A 26935-nucleotide genomic window follows, 5' to 3' on the forward strand; every position below is an offset into this window, starting at 1 on the left:
CCATGAAACCTCAATGGCTGTTTTGTGGCATCCACGTGAGCCGGCGAACACACTATACACAACCGCACACATACGATACAGAGACGCTATTTACGCACTGACATTGTGTGCATATTATTAGCAACAAAATTAACATTAAAACATGACTGCTCACAGTTAGCCGGATGAAGATGACACTTTGAATTATACCCATCTTGCAAAGAATTGGTCTGACCTCGACAATCCTGATGGACGTTAACTTGGGAAAAAATACAGTTAGTTGGAGTTGGTTGCGCAGGTAAATTGCGTACAGGTATATGCAATAGTTTGGGCAGCCCTGTGCAAATTCCCTATTTTGTTGAGTATTTTTTTCTTAAGTAAAAAAGAAGTAAATGCAAACAATGAGTCCTCCTAATGCAGTGTTACTTTTTATTTCAGGAATTTAAAAAGTAAATAAATAAATGTGGCATGTGCAATAGTTTCGGCGCCCTACTAAATTACTACTTAGTAACTCCCCTTTAGCAGACATCACAGCTTGCAAAATAAAGGTATTTCTGTTCTTGATTTAGGATTTTTCACCCACTTTCTTGGAGATCATTTCAAGTTCTGAGATGTCAGGGGACTGTGAGTGCCGTTCCAAAAGCTTCAGCTTGAAGTAGTTCATGGTGGATTTTGAGGTCTGCTTTGTTTTATTGTCCTGCTATAGAGGCCAGCTTCTTTTCACTTTCAGTTTGATGACTGACAGCCAAAGATTGTCAGTCATGAAAAGCATCCAGAATTTCCCGATATTTTGTGGAATCCATTCTTCCTTGTGTCTGTGCTGTGTCTCCTGTATTGTCTCCTTGTATACTGTATTTTACATATCAATTTTGATGCATGTTTTGCAAAGTTAAAAATAAGCAGTAAAATAGGTTTTAAGCAAACCTTAAAACAGTTTTGATAAAAATTCCATATGAATTTTGACCATCCCTTTCCAAATTTACAGGATCAAATTTTGATGCATCTCATGCAATTTATAATTTTCCATTTCAACCTATACATCTCAAGCACAATCTGTAGTAGTTTATTGTCTGCTCAAAATATATTCAATCATAATTTGCATAATGAAACATACAGAAAAAGACCCATGAGTACTTGAGAATTGACATGCTTAGATGGGAATCAAATTGAATGATTATTAAACACATAGATATTTTGTCCCCCTCATGTGGACAAAACAATAGAAACATCTTTCAATAAAAGTAATAACGATCGCCAACTATAGATGAAAAATTATTACAGAGTTGAATAAAAACACAATGTCAACAAAAACTGAACATAATAAGATTTGCAAAGTCATGGGAGAAACATTAACATCCTTTGTTTATCTTAATCTGTAATAATACATCGTAATTTCTTTGTTGGTTACATTTTGTATTATGAACTTGAATCTATAAAGTAATTAAATAAAATAACATTTTATTGATCCCAGGGGGAAATTTGGTGTTACAGCACCCCACAAGAAGACACAGGCCAAACACAGATTTGCCAGAAGGCACAATAAATTAAGCATGGAAATAAAAAAAACATAAGAATGATTAAAAAAAAAAAAAAACACCCACAAATCAAAATATAATAATAAAATAGAAATTAATTTTAATCTTTATACAGATTTATAAAAATAATAATATAATTAATATAATATGATATAATGATTAGTCGATATACTTTATATATTGGCACTGTTTACCTGTCTCATTGTTTTAGTGATTTATGATACGTGGCTGCTGCAACACTGCAATTACCCTCCGTGATTAAAAAAGTACCCTATCTTATCTATATTCTACAGGAAATGATTAATCTAGCAAACGATTATTTAAAAAATACATATAAAATATTATTTATAAAAGAGAAGTGCAATATTTATCCCCGAAGTGTAGTGTAGTACAAGTATAACGCGGCAGAAAATGCAAATACTCAAGTACACTAAGTACAGTGCAGTTGAATAAATGTACATAGTTACTTTCCATCACTGTTTATTGCAGGTCTATTGAGGAATGTTGTTCAAATGCTCAGTAACAGATATTCAGTAGGGGGTAACCCGGTGACCTGATTGATGGATGTCACAATCAATTGGGTGTTAATCCTATGCAAAGTGACTCCTGAATACTTTATCTTCAGGCTTATTTTAACCCTTGAGCCCATGGATGTATCTAAAAACTGGGACCTTATAAGGACCCATCCGGACCTATCTGAGTGTATCCATTCCAAACTTATTTGATAGATATGATTAAGCATTCTGTTTAAAATACACAGGCTGTTCAAACTGCGCTTAATACATGTATAAATACGTATTTATCAATAGAAAAGATAATGCATATCCACATTTTGTCTGAATTTACTAAACGTGTGAATGATTTTCATCAGGCGTTCTCCGCGGACCGCTATTGCGTAGTGCCGACTCGGGTTGTGTATCCCCTTTGACAAGAAGCTATGGGATTAGCAAAATAGTCCAGAGATACGTGTGTCTCCTTGGTCACCTCTGAAAACATTCTTCATTAACCCTCTCCGTTTCTGAGATAGCGTTATTGTTCCTAACGGGCGCTGATAGTTGCTGTGCTTTCTCGTTGAAGAAATGTTAATACCCGTGGCACTGAGCAGAGCTGGGAAACTAACTTGCCAGCTGAGCTAACTCGCTCGCTAGCGCATAACCAAGCTCGACGACATAATAGGCTGTTCTGCTTTTGGGAACAAGGTGTGCTCGTTGTGTCAGATCAACCCAGCTTTCGCCAAGGATTTTACCGGTGATTTCCACAGAGTATCTCCGCTCTATCTTATCATTCAACATTGCCTTTGTTTTGTAATCATCAGCCCCGATCGTGGCACCAGCTCACTTGCTAGCAACTTAGCCGGTGGGTCCCCGGTGTGTTCGCAACGTTAGCAGAGCACTGCTCTCATTGCGCTGGCTAAAAATACACTTCTTGTCCCATGCTCAGTGCCCCTCCAAAAGTGGTGGGCTAGTCCACGTTGGACTTGTCTTCGGCTTTTCTGGTCACATTGCTCGGAGTTTGGCGCTCTACATGGTCACTACAGTGAATTTAAGACGACTGGAAGAGCGAGTCGGACCCCGAGGTTGTGAGCCGAGCTGGCCTGATCTAACGTTACATCGCACCGGCCGGTGGGCTTCAGGTCTGTGGCTGATCGGTGGCCGAACAACAGCATTTTGCCCTAATGGCCTTTTCCTGTCACCAATAGTAATATAACAAGCCTTGGTCCAGCCCAAGGTTGCAAGTCCAAATCTTTGTATAGGTCAGAGAAAAACGCTTTGTTTTCACTGTCAGCTGTCTGAGATTGGCGAGGCAGACTTCATCTGTCCGGAGCAGGACACCATGTCGGAGGATAATAACGCAGACAAGTTCATTAAGGTAATTTAACCAAAATCATATCTGAGTCTTCATGTAAGTAAACGTTGTAATGGCTTTCACTTTTGTAGCAGGAATCAATTTTGGTCCATATTTAATTAAGTCCAAATTAAGCTGCAACAGTTAACTTTGATGATGGAAATGAGAGTATCTCCTATTTGTTGGGATTGGAGAGTATTGCAGAGGCTGATTTGACTTTGCTCTAATAATGATTGCAGTGAGGACCGCATTAAAAAGGATACTTGACATTGCATGCCTGAGTTTTTTTGTGGCGTACAAATAGCAGTAAATCATGAAAAGTGTGTCATGGAAAGTTTTAGCCATGGTAAATGTTACTGTGGTGTTTGGATCTATCTATCAGGGTCATGGTCATCAACCGGCAACATTTCCATCCACTCTGGCTCTGGGATTTGTTCTTGGCCTGCTTCCCTCAATGTGTCACTGCCCGGGCATCTATGTCAGCAGTAAAATGTGATCTCAAGTGGCCCTGGCCCCCGCTTTCACAGTTGGGAGAGAAGTGGTATTTAGGAACTTGAACACACACTTAGTGTTGACTGGGGCAGTTATCATGAAAAAAGATTAGTGGTTTTAGCTAGATAACTGTGAGATGACTGTGAATTTAATCCAGGTTCTCTGGTGTCAAAACCCTGGCACAGCCTAAACCACAGAATCATGATGGTTACCCGTGGTGCACGGCTAATAGGCTCACTTCAGAGGATTGAAGCAAACAGTCTTTGTAGTTTTTGCCTAACACGATTGCTCTACAAGAATCAACAGTTGCATCATGTGTTAAATACATTGCTCCTGATCTGTTGGTGGTGTATGGTGCCTCTTCCATATGAACTTGCTCATAACTGGAATGAGAAACCTAAAGTTATTAAAATATGCTAGATATAATTGATATTCAGCTTTGTTAAACCCAATATCTAGGGCTGCTAATGCTGGGTGAAGTGAAGTCAGATTCTTCAGAGATGGGAAGCTTTTGGTACAGTCCCCTGGGCTGTTGTGTAGTAAATACCAGCCCCTTGTCCTGTGTTGCGTAATAATCATGAGCACTGATTATCATCAGCCTCTTTGTGTTTACACCCAGCAGATTGGACTGGCAAGGGGAGCGGGTAGGGAGGAGACATTATGGTAACTGTTGGTAGTGGCTCGTGATTAAACGCTTTGTCCTGGCCAATACCAATATATTCTCAGGAAATGAGGAAAACGTTTACTCAAATCGTTTTCTAACTTAGGAGGATGGATCATTTATTGTCTTTCTGTAAATACCTTACAAAGCTGAAAATGTTGACAAAGCAAAAATATATTCAGATCCAGTACAAGTCTGACTGTAAGAACTCCTTTCTTCCAGGAAAGCATCCTATCCTCTTTTTATAATCCTTGTATAGGCAACAGGGACTAAGCTTAATGACATGAACGTGTTTTATAGCAAGCTGAAGCCAAGCTCGTTTTTTTTTTTTTTTTTCCCCCAAGAAGAATCTGTGTTGAGGATTAGCACTATTGAGAATCTAGACAGGTGATAATGGATAAGGTAGCTATTACACAGCCCAGTGCTAATACAAGGGAGGAAAATTCATAGCAGTCTTGTTTTGTCTTACTCTGTAAGTGTAACTTGTGAATGTTGTTTAAAATGTGAAAAACAGCCGTTTCAGTTGATATATGTAGTGACCCTGAATAGGAATGGTCTGTCTTGTACAGTAAGTTTTTTCTTTTTCAATCTCATGGGTGTGGGTGGCAGTGGGCTGCAGCATGATGTAAACTATGCTGATAACTGTGAAAAGTAAAAAGGGATCCATAAACTTAATCCTAGATTTGTAAAATATTTAAGTTCTGCACAAATGTTTGTCTATTTTTTTTTTCTTTCAAACATCTGATATGTTGTTGGTATGGCTTCTGTTCCCAACAGGAGACATCCATTCTGGACGAGTACAACATAAACTGGACACAGAAGTTGGGAGCCGGCATCAGCGGACCTGTCAGGTGAGCACATCGTCCTCCAGTCTCTAAATATTATCTTTTCTACTGACTTAACTATGATTATGCTGCACAAGATTAATGTCAAACTGGTGCTGCAGGGCTAGTAATTCATAGACAGACCTCAGAACAAAATGTTTTTATCATACCAGGACCACGGCAAGTGGTATTGCATAATCACGAGGCATCATCATGGTATCTGTTTGGGATTAAGAAATCAGTTGTTGGGGAGTGGATAATCTTATTGGAGCTGTCATTTGTGGATTGGCATTGTTTAGGATTGCCAAAATCATACTGGGAGAAATCTAACATGCTTGGTTAAGACTAGCTGTGAGAGGAGAGCCAGGATCACTCGGATTTCTAGTTTTCTAGAAATGTATTGTGACTCATCATATTCTAAAATCCCGTGATAGGATTAAGAGAGATAAATATTGATATATTGCCCAGTCCCTGCAGTACATGATTAAACCACCGTTGCGAATGCTGCTGTGGAGTGCGTCAGAGGTGGTTGCAGCCACGCTTTTGGCACACGAACTGCAGGGTTCAAGTATGATGTCAGATCAGATGTAGATTATTTGCTAACTGGGCTGTTGAACAAACTTTCTGTCTGCTGCCAGAAAACCTCTGTACATGTTTCTGATGTTTGCAGCTTACTGCTTCTCCTGTGGTTTTATTGCGTCATGTTCACTGTGGCACCAGCTCACCAGCACAGTCTGACCTTATGCTCGACACATTAACACATATTGAGAATATGAAAGGGCTAGATGCTTGTCACTTGACTGGGTTTTAACAGACTTGACCAGCTACCAGTGTGTGTAACAACGTCACAAAAGGAGGCTTAATACAGAGATTTTTTTGTGATGATTTTTCTGGTTGCTGGTGGTGGCTGAGTTGGCTCAGACATAACTGCAACATTTGAAGCTATGGACCCAACACACAACTTTCTGTCCTTCACACCTATGAGTGGAAGTGTCCTGGCCTGTTTTTGAAAGTCTCTCTGTGTCTTATGTCTAATTCTTTGGCTTTTGCAGGTTTTAGTCCATATGCTATAGGCAAGACCCTCTTTTGAACAAGCTGCACTCAGATCTAATAGCGGATGCTTATGAACTTCTCTCTACATCCTCCTCTTGAATCATTTCCACTCACAGGAAAGCACATATTTCCAAAATAACAACAAGCAGCAGTGATTCCAGCCTTTTTACATCTAAACTGTTATGCATTTCATGAAGTTACGTGGTGACTCTTGACAGTTGTCATCAGTCTTGAATCAACACCTGTTAATAGCTGTGTTGTTTGCAATATCTCTGTCAGACTGTGGCCAGTGATGAGTACATCTGTTTTCTCCTTTTTTTAAAAAAAAATGCCTGTATGCATCAGTATTCTCCTCCCTCGCCTCAGCTGTCACTGGTATAATCTCTTCATATAAATTACTTCTGTTTGCCTCGAGATTTATTCAGTTACTGCAAAATGTTACAAAGAGGCAGTGGCTGCTCCAACAGCTTTTTAAGTCTGTTTGCGCCATGTGCAGTTTCTTCTGTGCAAGTCTGACTGCCCTGCTGATTCCAGCTATAATATATCAATGTCTGTCATTGATTCCTCCTGCCCATTCTGCACTTTGGACGCTATCACAGGTCTGGATCAGCAGAGAGCAACATGTTATTTCCTAACCTGTATAGTTTTGGCCTCAAGTGACAAGAATGCTGAAAAACTGACTCATCAGCCCTCCATGTGAACTTGGGCAGCACTTACTCACCCCGTCTCTTTGTGTTTCTGACTCTGTATTTCATGTCTGATTCACAGACACTTTTGTCTTAATATGAACATTTTTTGATTCTCTCATTCACCCCCCACGCTCCCATCTCTCTGTCTCATAACACATTCATGTTTTTTACTGTACCAGCCCCTTTCTGTCTTACTGTGATTCATTAGGTAGGTATTGCTTTCCACTGAAGTGAACTTTGGCCGAAGCAGAACGTTTCTCGCTGTAATGCTTTATTAGTGTAATCTGAGGGCCAGAGGTTGCTGTTTAAAGTGAATAGTTGAGTCCTTGCTGCTTAGTGGAGGGAGAATGGAGTTAATGGGGTTTTAAGAAAATGAAGTGTCCACAGTCTGTACCTTAACTGCTACAGTCCTAAATTGTAGTTTGAAGGAAACCATTGCGAGGGATTTTCAATTTATTTTAACCTTGTGACAATGAAAAAAACCTTCACAGATGAATTTCTTTGATTTTTCCCGTGTTACAAAGATGCAGGCGTGATTCATATTTACCATAATAAACTGTGGTGTTGACAAAATAGCAGCTGCTGTCTTGTCTCTGTGTTTATATTAAGATAAATTTAATTTCACAGCACATATGATCAAGACTTAAACACGGTTGCCAATGTGTATCAGCTGTAAAACAACATTCATGCACACAGAAACTGACAATAAACAACAACATTTTAATAAAATGTAAAACATAATACAAACACTGGAGCTGGAAGGATTATTAGTACATTAGCTGATCAAAAGAAAATGAACCTGCAACTACAATTAAAATTGAACTGAGTCATTCTCAAGTAAATGGCACAAAGCTCCCCACTTGTGGCTTCTCAAATTGGAATATTCACTGGTTTTCTTAGTCTGTGGGGAGAAGTAAATACCAAACATTTCCAGCTGCATTTTTTTTTTTATTTGTATGAACTGATGCACAAAACAAAACCAGATAATTTCATTTTCATTCCATCATTTGATGGAGCCATAAAAATGAGTCTTGGCTTTGAATATTTCACTCAGCGTGAACATCATTTGACTTTAATGAAGAGCTAGAGCAAGCTGGTACAGAACAGTATATACATGAAACTGCAGAGTGAGATTATTTTACCAACCATAAAGCTACTTTGAAAGGCAACATACTGCATATTTATGTTACAGACAGAAAAGGTAACCAGGTAACAAAAATCAGAGCATCAACCAAGAGGATTAGAGCTCCCAGATGTTATTAGACTACACACTCTCACATTGATATCAGCTATGCTGTTGCTCAGCTAGGCTGTCGGGCATTTTATTTAATACTTGATGTCCTCTGAGATAACTTGTGGTTTTGGGCTATTAAAATAAAACAGACTTGACATTGATTGTGTTTCTTTTATAATACAGATAAGATTTTGGCAAAATGCCTGGCTGTGTATTTATTACAGACACAGTGATACCTTCGCAGAAATGCATGTAAAACACATGACATGATTACTGTTTGTCACCTGGAACACTACAGGCACCACTTTATTGATCCTTTACATGATCACATTGATTTGGTCATTGTGTTTAGTGACATGTTTGTTGACCCTTGTTTTCTTCCTGTTCAGAGTTTGTGTGAAGAAGTCAACTCAGGAACGCCTGGCCCTGAAGATCCTCATTGATCGCCCCAAAGCCAGAAATGAGGTTAGAGGAAACAGTTGCATTTCAGATTAATGCCCTTGTTGTTTGTTGTCTTTGTTGACCGTATCAATATGCTTTGCTCTGTCTGCACGCCTGTTATCTGTCTCTGTTAATTTCTGTGTTTCTTTCATTGTCAATCTGTCTTCCATGCCTCTGTCTGTCTGTCCATATGGGCGTCTTTGCCTGCAACATTGTCTTCCTGCAATGAGCAGTTTGTCTAGCAGCCTCTCCATGTCATTAGCAGCTTTCTGTTTTGATCAAGCAGCTTACACAGCAGTTAAGCAGAGAGACAGGCAGTCAAAACAAGCAACACAGACTTCGCTTCACACAAGCTCTTGCTGCTGAACTAGGAAAGCTGTCACTGACAAGCAAATGCACTATGAGTATTACCACGAAACACTATGTGTTTTTAGGCTCATTTTTTCAAATGAGGGTCTAGGGTGAGGTTTTGTGTGTGTGTGTGTGTGTGTGTGTGTGTGTGTGTGTGTGTGTGTGTGTGTGAGAGAGAGAGAGAGATAGAGTTCAGTTTACATGTTTGGTTTCTGAGGGTAACACTCTCTCAGTCTGTCTTGTAAATTACTCTTTGCTTAGTCTCACACTGCATAATTTTGCATCATTGCAGTGAGTTAGTTGGAAGAAGCCTCCTTATTGTTAGCTGCAGTAAATTGCAGTTCTGTTTGTCGAATCTCTTTTATTTAACAGTTCAGAACAGAATTAATGACGATAAAACATGTTTCTTTCCTGTCCTCTAACCTTTTATGATAGATACAATCAATGAGTAGAAAGAGTAGTAAACAAGGCCCATATATTTAAGTGAATTGCTCTATACAGTGTTTGATTTTGATCCATGCAGGTGCGTCTCCATATGATGTGTGACAACCACCCAAACATAGTGCAAATCCTGGAGGTTTATGCCAATAGTGTCCAGTTCCCACATGAGTCTAGCCCAAGGTAAAGAGCTCTGTGTGTGAATTATGTTGCATATGTAAAATCCTGTTCATTTCTTTTTTAACAGTCCATCTCCTCTATTTTACTGTTTCCTCTGACCATCCACACCTCCTTTCTTGTGTTTTGTTTTTCTTTTCAGAGCGAGGCTTCTGATAGTTATGGAGATGATGGAGGGTGGTGAGCTGTTCCACAGAATCAGTCAGCACAGGCACTTTACTGAAAAGATGGCCAGCCAGGTCACTAAACAGGTAGGTGAAGACACATATGTGCACACATAAATACATACTCCAGCATAACAAGTCAATACAGACTGCTTTTCTTTAATCTCTCTGAATGTGATTGTACAGTCAATAGTCAGTCTTTGTCCATCAGTGGTTTCCTGTCCGTATCATTCTGTTGAGATGCGTCTGTCTGCGTGTTTCTTTGTGTGACGCATTTTCTTCCTGTGGCTAACAGCCTGTCTCACGGCCTCTCCATGTCATTAACATCCCCCTGCTGAGATCAAGCAGCTCATGCGGCAGTCTGACAGTGAGACACATGGTCTAAAGAAGCAACACATCGGCCCAGATCGACTGTCTAGAAATTGCTTCAACACACACATTTATGATGGCGTCTCCATCTTATGTCCCTTCCCCTCTGTAGATCAGTCAAGCGTTGGAACACTGTCACTCCCTAAATATTGCACATCGTGACCTGAAGCCAGAGAATCTGCTCTTCAAGGATAACTCTCTGGTAAGTATCTGGAGTTGCACGGCATTGGACAAAGAATACTGCAATTTTAAAAATATACCAGTGCCACTGCTTATGCTCTGCTTATGCTCTTGAGCTCATTAATTGTGCACACAGAATACAGTATTGGCTACAAAGGAATAGAAATTTGCTGGAATTGTAGTCTGCAGCCAGTGCTTCACTTGTTGAGAGACTTTAAGGAGACCATGGCCAAGATAATGCAGAAGATTTGGAAACATCCAATTTGCAGTTGATATGATAGACAGGCAAATCAAGCAGCACCTTCAATAACATCCCAAATGTAATGGAGAGAAGAAACCCTATCAAGTGAAACTCAGTGAAACCACTGAGATATAAACAAACTTAAATGTTTTACAGGAAGCTACTAAAAGATGTTTCTGTGCTCGCTCCACATTCATGTGTCACTGTGTCGTGTCCACAGGATGCACCTGTGAAGTTATGTGACTTTGGCTTCGCCAAAATTGATCAAGGAGACCTGATGACCCCTCAGTTCACTCCTTACTACGTAGCACCTCAGGTAAAAGGCAGACACAGAGCACATAAAACATGCGCATGTCTTGGTGGTTTAGGAACATTAACACAGCATTAATAATAGAATTCATGTTGTCTTGATTTATCTGCTGTGAAACTCTTTCTGTTCAGGTACTTGAGGCTCAAAGAAGACACCAGAAAGAAAAGTCTGGAATCATACCTACCTCACCCACTCCTTATACCTATAACAAGGTGAAACATCTCTTGAACCAAGCATTAATCCTTACACTAGGTGCTGCAAGCCATATTCCCCAAATTTTACTCAGTGTTGTTTTTTAAAAAACAGATGTTTCTTTTCTTTCTCCAGAGCTGTGACTTGTGGTCGCTTGGCGTGATTATCTACGTAATGTTGTGTGGCTATCCTCCGTTCTACTCCAAGCACCACAGTCGCACCATCCCAAAGGACATGAGGAAGAAGATTATGACTGGCAGCTTTGACTTCCCCGAAGATGAGTGGAGCCAGATCTCAGAGATGGCTAAGGACATTGTACGCAAGTAAGTCTTTTTTCCTTTCCCTCACTTTGTCTCTCCTCTGAAACCGCTGAATCACCTGGGTAGACTCATTAGTTGCCTCAGTAATGGCTATTGATGGCTCTTTGCAGACTGAAGCACACAGTTTTTTTCCACATGTACTTTGTGACTAAAATGTGTGTCCAAGTTGTTTTTTAGTATGCAAGAACATATCAGACTGCTGCTTGCATCTCATATTTTATTCCTGTATGATCTTGTCCCTATTTTCCTCACTGGTCTTACCTCCTCCCACATCTCCTTGGTTCTCTCCTGCTTCCTTATTTTCATTCATCCCATCCCTCTGTTACTCTCACCCATTCATCATTTCTCTGTCCAATAATTTGTTCTCCCTCCCCTCCTCATCTCTTCCCCGCAGGCTGCTGAAGGTGAAGCCAGAGGAGAGGCTGACTATTGAGGGAGTCTTGGCTCACCCTTGGCTCAACTGCACAGAGGCCCTCGACAACGTGCTGCCCTCCGCCCAGATGATGATGGACAAGGTGAGTGGGAAGTTAAAGGTGTTAAAAAAAAAAAAAAAAACTTGCACCAGTGTGGCACAGTCACGCTGCTGATCCTGAGTGAACTGACCAGCAGAGGCCACTATAGAAAGTTACTCAGCTTACTTATTGTAACATGCAGTACTTTGTCCTCCTCTACCTTTCCTCACTGTCCACCCTCTCACCTCCCAGGCGGTAGTTGCAGGTATCCAGCAGGCCCATGCAGAGCAGCTGGCCAACATGAGAATTCAGGATCTGAATGTCAGCCTGAAGCCCCTAAACTCTGTCAACAACCCAATCCTCAGGAAGCGGAAACTACTAGGGTATGATTGCTTGTGTCAACTTTTAAATTGAAATGATTATTACAATGATTTTTTTGTTTTCAAATCAAATTTTCTTCAGTTACTGTATGTTACTCCATGTAGCCTGTAGTCTTTGTTATTTCCATGCATTTAATTAAAATTGTCTGATATGTGTTTTGGTGTCCATGCTGCAGCCCCAAGCCCAGTGATGGTTTCTTCATTCACGACCCAGAGAACGGAGGAGAAGACTCCAACGTAGCGCTGGAAAAATTACGAGATGTCATTGCACAATGTATACTACCACAAGCTGGTAAGTAAACCCTGGTGTTGAAGAAACTACAGACCCACAACCAGATTTTACTGCAGACATAACTAAAAATTAATATAATATTTTGCACGCTGAATATATTGCATATCCCTATATACTGGTGTAACTTGCTCAAAACTACAGAAGGCCTGTCCACATCGGTCTTTAAGTGATGCGGGCTTGATGTTGGCTTGACGATGCAAAATAGCTCTGAGAGAAAGACAGCAGCTTCTGAGGTATATATATTTGTTTGTCTAGGAGAGAACGAGGATGAGAAGCTGAATGAGGTCATGTATGAAGCCTGGAGGTTCAACAGAGACTGTAAACTGCTGAGAGAAGGCCTGCAGGGGCTCAGCTGGGACGGTCAGTACCATTTCATCTTCTCTTTATTTGGCAAATGCCTTCTTGACTTTTCTTTATTCTCTTTCATACTAAAACAAGCAGCTGCTTTACCTTTTTACATCTAGAAAAAAAAGGTTGTCTTCCCTCTGTTATTCTTCTGACATCATAATTATAACTACTGGATATTTTTATTTTCCCTTATATTTATTTATCTATAATGACTCTTTACATTACCTGACCTTTTTGCTTCATGTGCCGGCCCAAAAAAAAAAGCTGCAGTTACAAACAGAACTCGGTTGTCCTTATCAACAAATAAATAGGCAAGATCAAACATTACATTGCAGCACAGACTGGAAGTGATCTTGAATGGCAGTACAGCCTTGATTTCTGCCAACTGAAGGCACTAATCATTAACTGATTTATGTAAATTATTTGCTCATCTAGTTATTTATTATTACCAGGTCCTTAACCACCAGCTTTCTTGTTGCAGGACGAGCCTTCTCTGATAAAGTTGACCGCTTGAAGTTGGCTGAAATAGTGAAACAGGCCATTGAAGAAAAGACAAATCTCCAAGAATCTCATTAGCAAACGCTGTTTTTCTATCTTCTTTTTATATTGTTTATTATGACCCTTTTTAACCCATATCTGTAAAGATGCTTTTTATGTAAAATGATGCGCTAATTTTTGTTTTTTTCATGAATTCACTTGCAAGACCTATTGTACAGCTGTAGATATATTTCAAAAAGGACTAATTGGTACTATGTTTTTTTTAAATGGATACTTGCAAAGAACACGGAAAAAAAACTATATTTTCATTTTTGCAAAAAAAAAAAAAGAGAGAGAAAAGAAGAGAAAAATCAGTGAAAGAAATTATTTTCTGGGAGGGAATTTTTATCAGCTGCTGGTCCAAGATGTTATGTGTTTTATCCCAATTATTTCATTTTATTCTATTTTATTTTCTTTTAAACATCCTAAGATTTTTATTTATTTAAACAAAGAGTTCCATTATTTTATACTTGTAGCCTGGCAGTGACTTTGTTCTTCCACACACACTTTCTGAATCTCAGACTGTGTTTAAATTATATGAATCTTTTTTTTTTTTTGTGCAACTTTCTCTTGACCTTTGTGTTATCTAGAGGTCAAGGCAGAGTGGAAATGGATGTAAAAGAAAATGTCACAAAATAGTAAAATACAGCCTCAAATTGTTGTCACAACCCTTTCTTAAAGCTGGTGAGAGACAGTGCTAAATAGATCTAAGCAGATTGGATAGGCATAAACACTTTGGCTGGTTTTCTTTATGACTCATTTTTATCAATGTGTTTTTGACAAACAAATTATAACTCAAGGTCCACTTACTTTTTCCTCTCTTAATTTTCTTACTGCCTTCATTAGAAGATTGAGTTTTTTCAGACTTTAAAAAGGGGATCAGTGGATCTTGAGTCAAGATTTTATTGTCAGGGTCATAACTGACTTTTCACACTACTAGACTCATATAGGTTTCACAATCTCTCAGTTCAACTCTTACGCATGAAGTGATGATACTGTCTCTCAGCTTCTGACGTTTGTGTCTGATTTCAGATATTTGCAACTGCTTTTTATGTGTCTGAATATTTATGATGCGATTCTGAAAGGTCTTAAGTTCAGTCTTGGTTTAAAGTTGTGTGATCTGTGAAACGGAGCTGCTTTGACACCAAGTTGTATCTACTGGAATGCAGACTGGGGTCAGTTAATATTTCAGTCCTTTTAAAAAAAGACCGCTTGCTACTTGAGCACGCAAAAACGCTGCACATTTTAGCCGCGATGTGGCTGATGTCTTTATGCCAGAAAATATCAGTAGGAGGTCTCAGCATCCTTGAACAGGTCTGTTAGGATTTCAGTGTCATAAAACTCGCTGTTCTACTGAATGTGCAATATGGCAATAATTTAGTCATGTATTCATAATGCATGCATGTACATGGCAGTCAGATAGTATGCATCAATTTGTCAGTATTGCTGTCTTAACACAGACCTTCCCGTCTCCATTTAAATGGTCTGAATACCAGCAAATGCTCCCTCCCTTTGCTCATCCTCACTGTTTGGTTGTCATTAAAATATCATATCATCGATTAGTCAGAGTGAAATCAGTTTTACTCTAGTGCTCTAGTCATATCTGATATTATTTCTTCAAAGAGAGGTTGAAAGAAGGGATTCATGTTCAGGTGTTTGAATGAGGCCTTGTCGAGTCCACTGAACAGCATGTTCTCAGATGTTTGTTTGAAATTCCCCTTTGATGAAGTCTTATCTTTATACAGAATTATTTCTGCAAACCTACTTTCATGTCAAGATTACTGCATTAACCATGTCTTTTTGATCTTTTCCTTATTAATGAAAAAGCTTGTTTATTCTGGGTAATTAGAAAACACTTGATGCAATATATCGTCTCCAGTGTTTCTCACAGTTTAGGCCGAATAAAACCATTTATAAATGAATTGGATCATCTGAAAAAACGCATTGACACAGGACAGTGACGATATATTTGTAACTGACATGAAGACAAAGTGTAAGCCTTCCTTTGTATGTCTGTATTTCTTCATTTTTTGGCTTAAAAACAAAAATTTGAGCAAAGGCTATCATTACTAACATGATTCTGAGGATTCATTTTGACTGTCTGCCATGCTGACAGTGTCATACAGTCTCCTTTAACAGCTTAATGATAACCACAGCTTGTATGTGAAAAGGCCTTATTATTATTATTATTATTATTACATAGCTAAGTTTTACGCTCAAATGTGCCTTGTCAATGGGGCAGCATTTTCATCCTTTATTGCTCTCATCAGTAGAGATAAATCACAGGATGAAGGAAAAACTCAGAATCATTGAAAGTAGTGATTCATATTTGTCCTTTTGGCTATGATTTGTTTGTTTTCATGTGATGATATGAAGGTTTTCAGTTCACAGCGCTGGCTATTTATTCTGAAACATATGCTGAAATTTATCTAGCCTCATATTTTAAAAAAATCCTCTTTAGAAAAAGAGAGATTGATTTGTTGATTTATGTTGTAGGATAACCCCCTTATTTCTCATCAGAGATGTTCAAGAAATTTGCATATTTTTTGATGAGAGTTAGATGTGAAAAGCACAATTCACCGTTGTGCATTAGTTATGTGTTGCACTATTTCTTAAACAGGCATAGCAGCTTGTGTTCGCTGGTTGCCTGGCAACAGGTCTAGCCAAGAAACAGCCCAGTACATAGCCAGTGTAAGACTGTGAATTATCGATTTTAAACAAACTAAATTTAATGTGTTATTTAGTCAGTATAGCTGACTGTCTTGTATTTAGCAGACAAATACGAGCTGTATCAATCTTATTATTTCTGCCACAAAGTAAATTCATTCAGCGTAACTACTTCCTAATGATTGCTATTAAAGCTGCATTGATCAGCTGATTAATTGATCAGTTGATTAATCTAAAGTTAACCTTCTGCCATTTTGATAATTAGTTAATCGTTTTAAGTTACAGCTTTTCAAATATGACTATCTACTGGTTTCCTTAGTCTGCTATTGTAGTAAACTGTATGATTTGTCTGACTTGGTTGGACATAACAAGATATCTGAAGATTTCAATACCTTGGATTACGAGAAACTGGGATGGACATTTTTCACAACTAATCAATTAATCAAGAAAATATTTGTCAGATTAATTGATGACAAAAAATAACCGTTTGTTGCCTCCCTACTTGCTGTAATGTGCAGCAGTTGACTAACATTTGATCATTTATATTGAGTGCAACACATCAAGCGTACAGTATTGCAGAATCAGCAAAGCTTCTCACTAAAAGTGGAACCTAAAATGCTGCTGTTTTGTTTCACTCTGACCACGTCACGTCTGTGTGGATGTGTGACAGTATGTAATTAATTTATGTTTGCCTGTGTGTGTGTGTGTATGTGTATGTGTGTTTGTGTGATTCACTACACTGAACCTTCTTTGTATTTCTGGAGGCCTATCAATGAATCAGAGCCCCCCTCCCCCTCCAAATAACAGATTTTATACCCTCTGCTGCCAGAGAGAGCATTATTGTTGAAGGACTGTGTATTTAATAGCATTTTTGTACTGTAAAGTCATGTATAATGATATTGATACTCCTAACAATGAAAACCCCAAAGGAAACGTACAGTCACGCTCAGACACCATTGACCTGCTGTTTGCTCCTCAGTCTGGCTCAGTGTTATTTAAATTCCCAGAGGGCAGTCAGTTGTGAAGATGCTACCTCCCTCCCCTGCATCCTCTTGTCGACTAGCTGCTGCTGCAGGATGCCCTCAGACTGACATTCAGGCTTTAGACATATTTCACAAATACTAAGTAGCTTCCAGCAGTCACTTCCTCTGTTTTCTTCTCAGAGAGAGATTTCTGATTTTATACAAGAGGCAAGATTTCGTTTTATCCAACATGAATGCTGACCGAGGATAAATAACTAGCTTTTTTTTTTTTAATACCAGCTCATTAAAAATGACCTGAAAGGCAGAAATGGTTTAGTCAGCACTCCTGCTTTTGATAAATACCAGTTGCTTCTGTTTCCTCTGCTGTATGTTATGTACTCATAAAGTGCAGAGAGGTGGGGTTTTTATAGATATATATTTTGAGTTGAAGAAATGCTTGCTTCTTTGGGTCTGGCATCAAACAGAGATGCAAAGAGGAAGAATTTTATTTCACTTGAAGTAGCCATTCCTGTTTATGTTGATAAGTCAGGGAGAAACGTTGAAGAAAGGAAATCATTTCAAAGTACGGAGCCTCTTCTCTGCTTTACCAGTCTGCCCCCCCCCCCCCCCTCTCTGGTCTGGCAGTTATGTAGCATGTACCCAAATCCCTCACGAAGGACTCGCTGTATTTTTTGTCAGCACATCTATTTTCTGCCCTTTCTGCCTTCTTTGGAATGTCAAACATGCTGACTTTGTAATAAAGGAATTCTTTGACTTTTGAACATATTTTTTGGTTTGCAGTCTTATTTTTCTCTCTCTCGTTTATTTGTATGCATTCCTGCTCGGATTAGCACAGCCTACAGTCGTAATACCTTCTATGTAAAGGATAGGTTTGTTTGTACACTTAATCAGAGGAATTAGGCTTGCTGAGAGAAGCTTTGAGTAATTACAATCTTTAGGATAGCTTCTGTAATTTGGAAAACATCTAAGCCCTGACACAGCATTTAGTCTCATAGTTGACAACTATTTTTGACTGTCTTTTAACCATATGTATGTTTTTTTATCCACCTCAAAAAATGTCCACTCAATGTGATTTTTTAACTTCAAATCTTTTATTGCAGACCAAAGATAGAGCAGATAGAAATCTAGGACAAAATCATCTTAATAAATTCAGAATAAATGTTCACACATAGACACACTCTGTTACACATATTTAAGGCACTTTTTTAATATTATTTGTCGGAAAGCAGCAATAAAACCAGAAAAATTGCTCCCAGGATGGAATCAAACCATCAAAAGCTTGAAAGAGGAAAGAGTAATCTAAAGTCTGTTTCATACAGGGCAGTTTTTTTTTCTTACAATGAACTGACAGAAGATGTTCAACGGCAGTGGAAATGTGATAACATAGACCAAAATACATGTAGCGCAAAAAGTAACGGGTGAGTTTCATGACATTATGAAGGGGAGGTGGGAATATTACTGCCATCAGAGGCAGATTACACATACATTTCCCCTATGAAGCCCATTTATGCACATTAGTGACACCCTTAAGTTGACCAAGCAGATAATGCTGGAAAAAGTCTTATTGGGTCCCTCAGCACAACCCATTTAATTAGGAAATATTAAGGTTAAATACACATTACTTTGCCTCCCTGATGTACATAAATAGATATAAACTGTGCCTTGTAAACTGCAAAAGATTATGTGTTCCCAATTCCTTTAAGGTGACTCTGTAGTTTGGTCATTTAAGCAGAGCTTGATAACGAAACTAGACACAGCCCTGATCAATCTTTTAATCTGCACTGGCACTTTAATTCCCAGTTTAAATGGGTTAAATATAATCTGTATGCTTGGAATGTGCTTCTTAGAGCTTTGGTCCATTATTCCACTACTACACATATTCTGCCCCTCAGCCCACAGTGTGCGACGGATGCTTGCAAGACAAATTCCTTACATGTGGAAATGCACTTGGCAAAGCAGGCAAACTGTAAAATGCCTTAATTCAATGCTTTGAAATTCACACTGACATTATGCAGAGGGCAAAGAACTGAGGTGTTTGTACAAATTAATTGAGCTAAAATGGAGTTACACTTGAAAACAGCAGCAAATCCATTTTAGGTCTGTAATAAAAACTCTCCAAGCTCCACGACCACCCCTTCAAACCCAATGGAAGACAGCAATGATGTTTCAAAAGGGCCGGCTCAGTCCGAGTCCTCATCATCCAAATACTCCTCAGCGTTGCTGTGTGTGCGGGTGAAATCTGTAGCAAGAGAAACAAACAGTTAATGACAAGAATGCTGCAACATTTTACTGCTTATACCTATCTGCAAAACCGCTGTACCTTAAAATATCATTGGCTTAATGTCTATTGCATCTTTTGTAAATGAGGTTCGCAATAAATACCCTGTATAAGAGTCTCATCCATGATATGAATAAACCTCAACACTGAATGTAATGACCGTAATGACCACATTGCAGCTAAGAAGCTGTGTGGCACAGCATTGAAAGTGTTCCCTGACTTGAAGAGCCACCTCATCTCTTGTCCCTCATTCCTCTTTACCAACAAGTACCTGCATTGAACCTGTTTGCCAACACAGGGCTGATCCCCAAAAATATTGGGGATATATGGATACATGCAGTATCCATATTCCATGCCCTTTACACACAACACAGGAACAGGAGTCATGGATAAGGCTGTGTGTCACATAAGTGGACAGCTGATTTCTACAATAAGCCAAGCTGTGGCAATCCATCATTTGAATAGTTTCATAAACTCTGGCTAAAGACTTAAGTGACAATTTTGGTGCAGGATTATAAATTATGGCTCATGTGGCATTCACATGACAGAAATTTAATAATCTATATCTAATAATCTGTCTCAGGTATAAAGATGACATTAAATTTGTTAACTATTTGTCTGCAGTTTTAAGCTTACGGGATTCTACAGCCTGTTGATATATGTTTCTGTTATGACTATCTATTCAATGGTTGAAGCTTATGAAAATAAGCAGAGCATAACCAGTTACTGTTCATCCCTGGAACAGTTTCTACTGAGGCCCTGGTGCTGATCTTAAGGTGGACTGTGTAAGCTTGTTGCTGGACAATCTCCTTCCACTGACAGCTGACAACTCAGGAAAAAAAAGCACATTATTCTGTCCCCTGTATGGGTGTGTGGCCTGACCAAGTGATACAGTGCTGCGAGGCTGCCCCCCAGTGGCAGCTGTACTTACTACTTCCCTGCTTCCTCTTGAGAAGTGAAGCACACTGGGCGTTGGTGGCCATCTCCAGAGCCAGTTTATTCTCATTGTTTCTGATGTCCGTCCTCGCATCTGAAACAAACATTGTCACATAGAAACTACATACAGGAGGGCACCAAAAAAAAAACCCTTGACACAAAAATAAAACTGTGCATGTGAGGACACACACAAAATGTGGTTCCTGTTTCCTCAATCTGGAATTACACATTTTCATATTAGGGTTTAATAAAAATCTTTCTGGATCTTACTCTGTGTTTTTCCTGATAAATATCCAAATAAGGAGGATGACTTGAAAAAAAAAAAAAGATGGAGATATACTCACTCTTGTTAAGCAACATTTCCACAATGTCAGAATAACCCTTCCAGGCAGCAGCGTGAAGAGGAGTGTCCCCAAGTTTATTCTGAAACACAAAGCATCATCATCACTGACAAACATCCGGGCAAGCTTTAACTTTGACACTATTCAACTAAGTTGTGTGATCTCACCCCAACTTGTGACCCAAACCACATGCTGTCACATCTGCATACAAACAGCTAGTTTGCTGATTCTAGGGCCTTTAACTTTAACCAGCTGAATAGAATACATCTGCCTGTATTCTGATTTACAAACTTCAGGCTTACACCATTTCCTGAAATAGTTGGATATGAGTCCAGAGTGCACTTTATTCCCTTGGTGCCCTCTGTTAATTTGCTATGACAAGTATTTGTGGAATGGCAAACTGTCCATGACATGTTAATATTAGTGTTGTGTTTTATAAGGGTCTTTTCCATTATTATTCTAATTCCTACCCTTCTCCAAACCTTCATTGAAACGTCCAAAACATCTAACAACACTAGTGTTGATAGATGCACCAGTGATTTATTCAGGTATTTCTTTTACTGACTGTTTTTGGTTGGAAAATACCCCTTGGAGTATTAGTTATAAAACTGGGACCAAATGATAAAGTGAAGTCTGCTTGTTCAAAGTTCTTGTGCTTTGATGTCATAACTACCCTTTTCTATTTTGGATTAAACTCCTTAAGCTAAGTAAATAACCTGACAGAAATATCTATCCCTGCAGGAAACAAAATCTACATTCATGTACTCCCCTCCATCAGTTCGGCTTGCAGGTCATCTGAAGGAAAGTGTTAAGGACTGATTCAGGGTTTGCTATCTGGACCTTGATCCTTAGAAGTTTTTCACTCTCAGTCATCACTATGCACTTCTTGCTATATGAAATGGGGTGAGAAATCCAGATGATTTCAAGACTGGTCCTTCTATCCTGATGTTTTTCACATATTAGTGAAGTTCCTTTTAAAACCCATCTCACCTGCTGGTTGAGCTCCACATTGGGTTGGCTTAGCAACAGCTCCACCACATCTGATGCAGGAAAAAAAGGAGAAGTTTCAGTGACAGATTGGAGACTTGATGACATGTATCACGTAACAATCATGCAGAAACAATGAAAGGGGCACAGAAGAACTGGAACACTTTCATAAACCAAGTTCCTGCTTTTGTGTACTTCACTTCTGTCGTAAAACAAATCTGCCTGGGTGTCACAATTTAAGATTGAAGTTTCTGCCGCAACAGAGTATGACCAGTTATCACCCCACAAATCTGAAAAATCCAAATATCACTGCCATTTTGTGGCTCTAACCCATCCAATGGTGCTACCAAAAAGTACATTCTCAATATTTTTATCATCCAATGATTATTACCTTTATGTCCTCCATGGCATCCCCAGTAGAGGGCAGTGTTTCCTGCCTTATCCAACCCATTGATTCCAACCTTGTTCTCCACACATTCCCTCAGCCAGCTCAAATTACCTGTTTAAATACAAAAAAAACACACAGAGTCAAACAGACAAGGTTACTAATAATGCAAACCTTGTTACAGCTCTTCAGCAGAAAGCGAAATGACGTTATCAAGGTCAAGGTTGCTTTCACTGTCTCCAGAGAGACTGAACTGTCTGAGGATAGAAGGAACTGCTGCATAGAAATAAATAAATAAAAGAACACAAGGAGATATTTGAAAATGTAGATAAGTACCTCGTTTGGCTGCTTCGTGCATTGGATTGTCAATAGACTCTGCCTGCTCAGCGACTAAAAAACACAAAACAACATCAGTGTGTTAACTAAAATTGAGAATTACAAGAGACAAAGGTGTATAAGTAATATTTTGGTCACCACATACATACAATGGAACTCAAAATTGGTCTCTCTATGTTTACTACTCACCATAGTTACTTGGAATTAGTCCTGTCCTTCCTCTGCATGTACCCTTCCACCAATTAGTGTCGCTCTGAGGATAATAGCAATGCAGAAAGTTAAAGGAAGAGTTAAAAAGAAAAACATTTAAAAAACAACAACAAAAAAACAGACACAAATCAGTTGAGACGAACAGGACAAAGCAGAATGAAAACAACAGAACAAAAATGAATGCAAAGAAAATAGTGAAAAGAAGTGGGAGAGGAAAAGACAAATGGAGGGGAGAAAAGACTGATTAAAGATGGACAATGGCAATGACAACAAAATAAACAAATAAAGATACAGCAGAGAGGAGACATGAAATGCAAAAAGTGCTAGAGAAAGAGGAAGAAGAAGTGCAAATTCAGGTTCAAACTGAATGGGATATGAGGGCTTGCTGAAGAAGATGGCAGCCAAATCTATGAGGTTTTATTTACTGTGTCAGAGATGTACAAGATGTCTCCCTCTTCAAAGTACAGCTCGTCTGGCTGCAAAATAAAAAAATAGGACAAATGTTACTGCAAGTTGATCAGTTGCTCAGGAAATTTAATGCCCTGGCAGCATTTTGACCTCAATGCTTATATTTCACCTGATTTCTCCTCCCCCATACCTTCCCCTTTTTCCTCCACCAACTGCAACAATCATGAGTTCTACATTTCAATGTTTCAATGTTTTGACACATAATTGCTGATGGAGGACATCAAAAGGGATTACTGGTAAAATTTGGTCGGTGAGAAATTTTTATTCACATCTGCATTTAAGTGGTTTTAACCAAAACTGAAACAAGAGAAAATGAATCGCCTACTATTCTTCATTTCAGTCATTATTTGAGGCCAAACATTCACCAGATAATAAATTGAATAGCTCATCCATCTACTGCCACCTGTGTTTATCTCAGTTCTTCAAATCTGGCAGCATACTTTTAACATTGTACAGTGATGTTTAACTCCATGCTTGTGCTGAAAATATTATTTATATTTACACATTTCAAATCACAGTACAGTCTGCATGACAAGTTCTGCATTTATCGCATTCTTTTAACTATATCTGAATTTTGATTTAGAACAGTGTCACTTGAGGGAAGTACCAAAATATGTGATTTCATTATTCTACATCATCGTTACAAAATCTGCACATTCTGGGCTGTAGATTTAGCGTTGTTTTCAGGCTGGAAATCTGAATGGTACTTTAACCTTCAAGGAATATTTTATTTAAAAAAAACAAACAAAAAAAACCAATGCATCTTGAACAAAAAGCTCTTACCGTTCTGGGGTCAAAGGTGAACAACGCCCTGAACACCTTGACTTGGCCTAATAAATAGAAAAACCACACAGATTGTAATGTTAGGTGAAACAGTTGCAGACCGTTTGTGGTGAGTTGACTTCACTCCCTGAATGTGTCAGTGGCAAACAGGGCAGGTTGTACTTGAGAATAGGCACAGTGAGGTGAAACCACACATGCTGCCTCTTCACAGCACTTAGTTTCACCACAGTGAGCCTGTTGCAGGTGAGTGCAGAGCGTAGCTTTAATGTGGTAAATTCCCCTCAGACACATAATACAATAAATCAGAGAGTGAAATCATCCTCCCCTTCACTCAAGAGAGATCTGCACATGGCATGCAATAACTCTTCTACAGTCAATAGCAGTTTTACGTGCTGCAGTGTGGGGGACAAAAACACAGGTTCTTGTGTGTGTGCGCTGGCCTGAGGTAACTGCCCTCAGGGCCTGTGATGGCTCACAGTCGAGCCCAACATTGGCTCTGCTGCTGGAATGCCACCAGAGTGGTTGTGGCCTTAGCAGACAGCTGAACTAGTTAACAGAGACGTACAAAAGAGTTTAAAGGAACAGTGACATGCACCAACTTATTATTAAATAATCCTCCTAGCTATTTATTTCTGGGACCAAACAAAACCTTAAGTTATGTGTAGTACGCTGTGCTCTATGTTTACTGCTAAACATAATGAGCTGGTTACATTGAAAGCCAAAGCACCAGTGTTTGTTTGTTTTTAGTTGACCAGAGCAAATCTCATTCAGCACTGGTGTAAAGTAATGCAATTCTTCTGATTTGTATCCAATTTGTAGACAAACATGACTCAGTACTTCACTCTACTGACTTCCCTTTCAATGATTTCTCTTGTTTTACATATCTTTATTGTCAATAACCTGCTTTATTTATTTAATTTTAAAAAGTAATTAGGGATGGATGCTACAAAAGCTGCTTCATCTATTTGCTACCATGCTGCACCTTACATTATAAATATAGCATTTATTAGGTGATGTTTATATGTGCTTTAGATTTTATTTATTTTTCTTCTAAGTTTTAACTTTTGCTTAATTTGGTTGTTCATAAGCCTCACAAGCCAGACTTTTAAGAAGCTGTGTTTAAGATACTAATTCAAGACTGACACTGATGCATTTACAGTAATTTGTTTCATATGTTTGGATCCAAGACACATAAGGGTATGCAAGCGTCTTACATCTTCGTCTGCCTCAGCTAACTAAATGTTGGATGGTTGTAACTCTCTGCCATTACTCAGAGTTCCTATTTAGTTAACACACAGTCTCAGTGTGTCAGAATGAGAGAGGGCCTGAGCCCCTGCACAAGCCTAGCTCTGTTCAACGCAGCAAGCATGTCTCCTCTGCAGGCCCGGTCACGTCGCTTAAAACACACAAAAGCCTGTGCTGACTGGTCCAGGTTCCTCTCTGCATTTTAAAGCCCTGGGCACATACATGGACTTACTCCAGCTAAAGAAAAAATAAATAAAGAGTGTCTGAGCAAAACACTGTCAGTATATTTCATTTACTTGTGGGTTTTTTGATGATTTCCATCTGTGTTATTTTATTGCAAGTGCAATTCCAACAGCTCGTCTTGCCCCCCCCCCCCCTCCAAGAAAAAAAAAAAAAACATGTCTGATCTTGGTGGCTTCTTGATTCTCCATTCCTGTTCGAAGCCCAACCCAAAAACCAAACCATCTAAGCCTCACTAAAGAGTCATTAGTCCAGAAATGACCTGGTTAACACAAAAAATTAAACAAATTCCTCTTTTAAAAGCACAGATTTTGAAGGAAGAAAAATGGAGCACAAGAAATTTCACCACACAACCCCAGTCTTGCTCAATCAAAGTACATTGCTCAGGGTATTAAAAAACATTATCACAGCATATGTACTGCCAATGATCTCTTCAAGCATTTTTGAAGAGATCTTTATCAAGGCTACTTTCACTAGTGATTAAGCTGCTGATTATTTTTCACATCATTAATTGATCTTGGTCTACGAAATGTCAAAGGTAGTGGAAAAAATACCAATCACAACTTAACAGGGCTCAAGGTGAGATCTTCAAATGTCTTGTTTTGTTCTTGCCATTTGAGAACCTGGAACCTGAGAATACATTGCCCCTTTTTCACTAATTTTGCAAGAAAAGATTAACTAATTATCAGAGTAGTTGCAAATAATTTTTGAGTCGATCGACCATTGGATTAAACGACTAATTGCAGCAGCTCTAAATTTCATCTTTGTAGAGAAATTATATTATTCAGGACAGGGGCAGTTACAGACCAGCACTCCTGAAGCCAGGACAGAATCATTTAAAAATGATCCACTGTGGAGACTTGAACCAGAAACTGCACCTAAATCTCTGTTCCACCACATACAGTATAAATATATCTACTGTAAACTGCTCATGATGCAGTAAACGTCATGTGGGTAAAGACTGGTCAGCAATTCAGGTAACCTATACCTGAATTCTGGGATGTTCTATGTCCCTCAGAGGCTAGTCTCCCATTCTCACAATTGTGTTTCTCCACGTGAATTACCACATAGATAAAGCTACATCAGTTGTTACCATGTGAGGCAGACTGGAAGCTCTCCCTCTACACGTCAACCAGCCATCTGTCAAGACACATGATGACAGGGACAGACGATCTCACCTGCCTTCACAAGCAGGTGAGGTGTCATGGAGCTGAATCATGAATAACCATGAAACATGTGAATGGTAATAACACATCAATCTTTCCAGCTTTTTGTTCAGTGCTATCACTGGGCCACAGCAAGCGAGCAAAACATAGCTTACAGACATCTGCTGAAATGCGCCTGTCTGAATTTCAAAGCATGTTTTTTTTTATAGACATACATAACTATATTGATCCTGTACGCTTCAACATCATGTGCTAACAGCTTTAACTTCATATGTGAAGATAGTTCAGTTTTCTTTTTTTGCTCCCTGCATGTGAAGCTCTGATGCACAAGATGTGATCTGAAAAAATACACTCAGCTGCCAGTTTACTAGGTACATCGCTAAGAATAGTACACTCTCACACAACA

At 39.0% G+C, this 26935-nt stretch overlaps 2 protein-coding genes across 4 annotated transcripts; one reads left to right on the plus strand and one right to left on the minus strand.

Moving 5' to 3' along the window:
• The first annotated feature begins 2392 nt into the window (after positions 1–2392).
• Positions 2393–17919, plus strand: mapkapk5 (MAPK activated protein kinase 5). Of its 3 annotated transcripts, XM_018674595.2 has the most exons (15): positions 2393–3147; positions 3300–3383; positions 5290–5363; positions 8702–8777; positions 9628–9725; positions 9862–9970; positions 10365–10454; positions 10894–10989; positions 11115–11195; positions 11311–11498; positions 11890–12010; positions 12200–12330; positions 12504–12619; positions 12875–12979; positions 13449–17919. In XM_018674595.2, the coding sequence occupies exons 2-15, from the start codon at positions 3348–3350 to the stop codon at positions 13541–13543; spliced, it is 1416 nt and encodes a 471-aa protein (XP_018530111.1). In that variant the 5' UTR covers positions 2393–3147; positions 3300–3347; the 3' UTR covers positions 13544–17919. The 3 variants fall into 3 exon arrangements, with proteins under 3 accessions (XP_018530111.1, XP_018530103.1, XP_050930773.1); XM_018674587.2 differs by having other exon boundaries at positions 2393–3383; XM_051074816.1 differs by lacking the exons at positions 2393–3147; positions 3300–3383 and adding an exon at positions 4496–4514.
• A 304-nt stretch (positions 17920–18223) lies between these two features.
• Positions 18224–26569, minus strand: ostf1 (osteoclast stimulating factor 1). The gene is made up of 11 exons (XM_051075150.1): positions 26542–26569; positions 24355–24424; positions 23879–23996; positions 23053–23103; positions 22607–22670; positions 22418–22471; positions 22088–22195; positions 21700–21749; positions 20713–20791; positions 20364–20462; positions 18224–19393 (listed from the first exon to the last, which is right to left on the minus strand). Exons 1-11 carry the CDS (start codon positions 26567–26569, stop codon positions 19335–19337), a joined length of 780 nt encoding a protein of 259 aa, XP_050931107.1. The 3' UTR covers positions 18224–19334.
• Positions 26570–26935: the final 366 nt, after the last annotated feature.

The sequence above is a fragment of the Lates calcarifer genome, linkage group LG13 (assembly GCF_001640805.2).
Source record: "Lates calcarifer isolate ASB-BC8 linkage group LG13, TLL_Latcal_v3, whole genome shotgun sequence".
NCBI lineage: Eukaryota > Metazoa > Chordata > Actinopteri > Centropomidae > Lates > Lates calcarifer.

Coding starts and splice junctions, on each gene's coding strand:
- mapkapk5 (XM_018674587.2), top strand. CDS start 3,348: ATGTCGGAGGATAATAACGCAGACAAGTTCATTAAG. Junction 9,971..10,364: donor CCAGCCAGGTCACTAAACAG/GTAGGTGAAGAC, acceptor TCCCCTCTGTAG/ATCAGTCAAGCGTTGGAACA. Junction 12,011..12,199: donor CCCAGATGATGATGGACAAG/GTGAGTGGGAAG, acceptor CTCACCTCCCAG/GCGGTAGTTGCAGGTATCCA.
- ostf1 (XM_051075150.1), bottom strand. CDS start 26,569: ATGACACCTCACCTGCTTGTGAAGGCAG. Junction 23,997..24,354: donor AGCCAATGTTGGGCTCGACT/GTGAGCCATCAC, acceptor CAGGGAGTGAAG/TCAACTCACCACAAACGGTC. Junction 22,196..22,417: donor GCACGAAGCAGCCAAACGAG/GTACTTATCTAC, acceptor GTATTTAAACAG/GTAATTTGAGCTGGCTGAGG.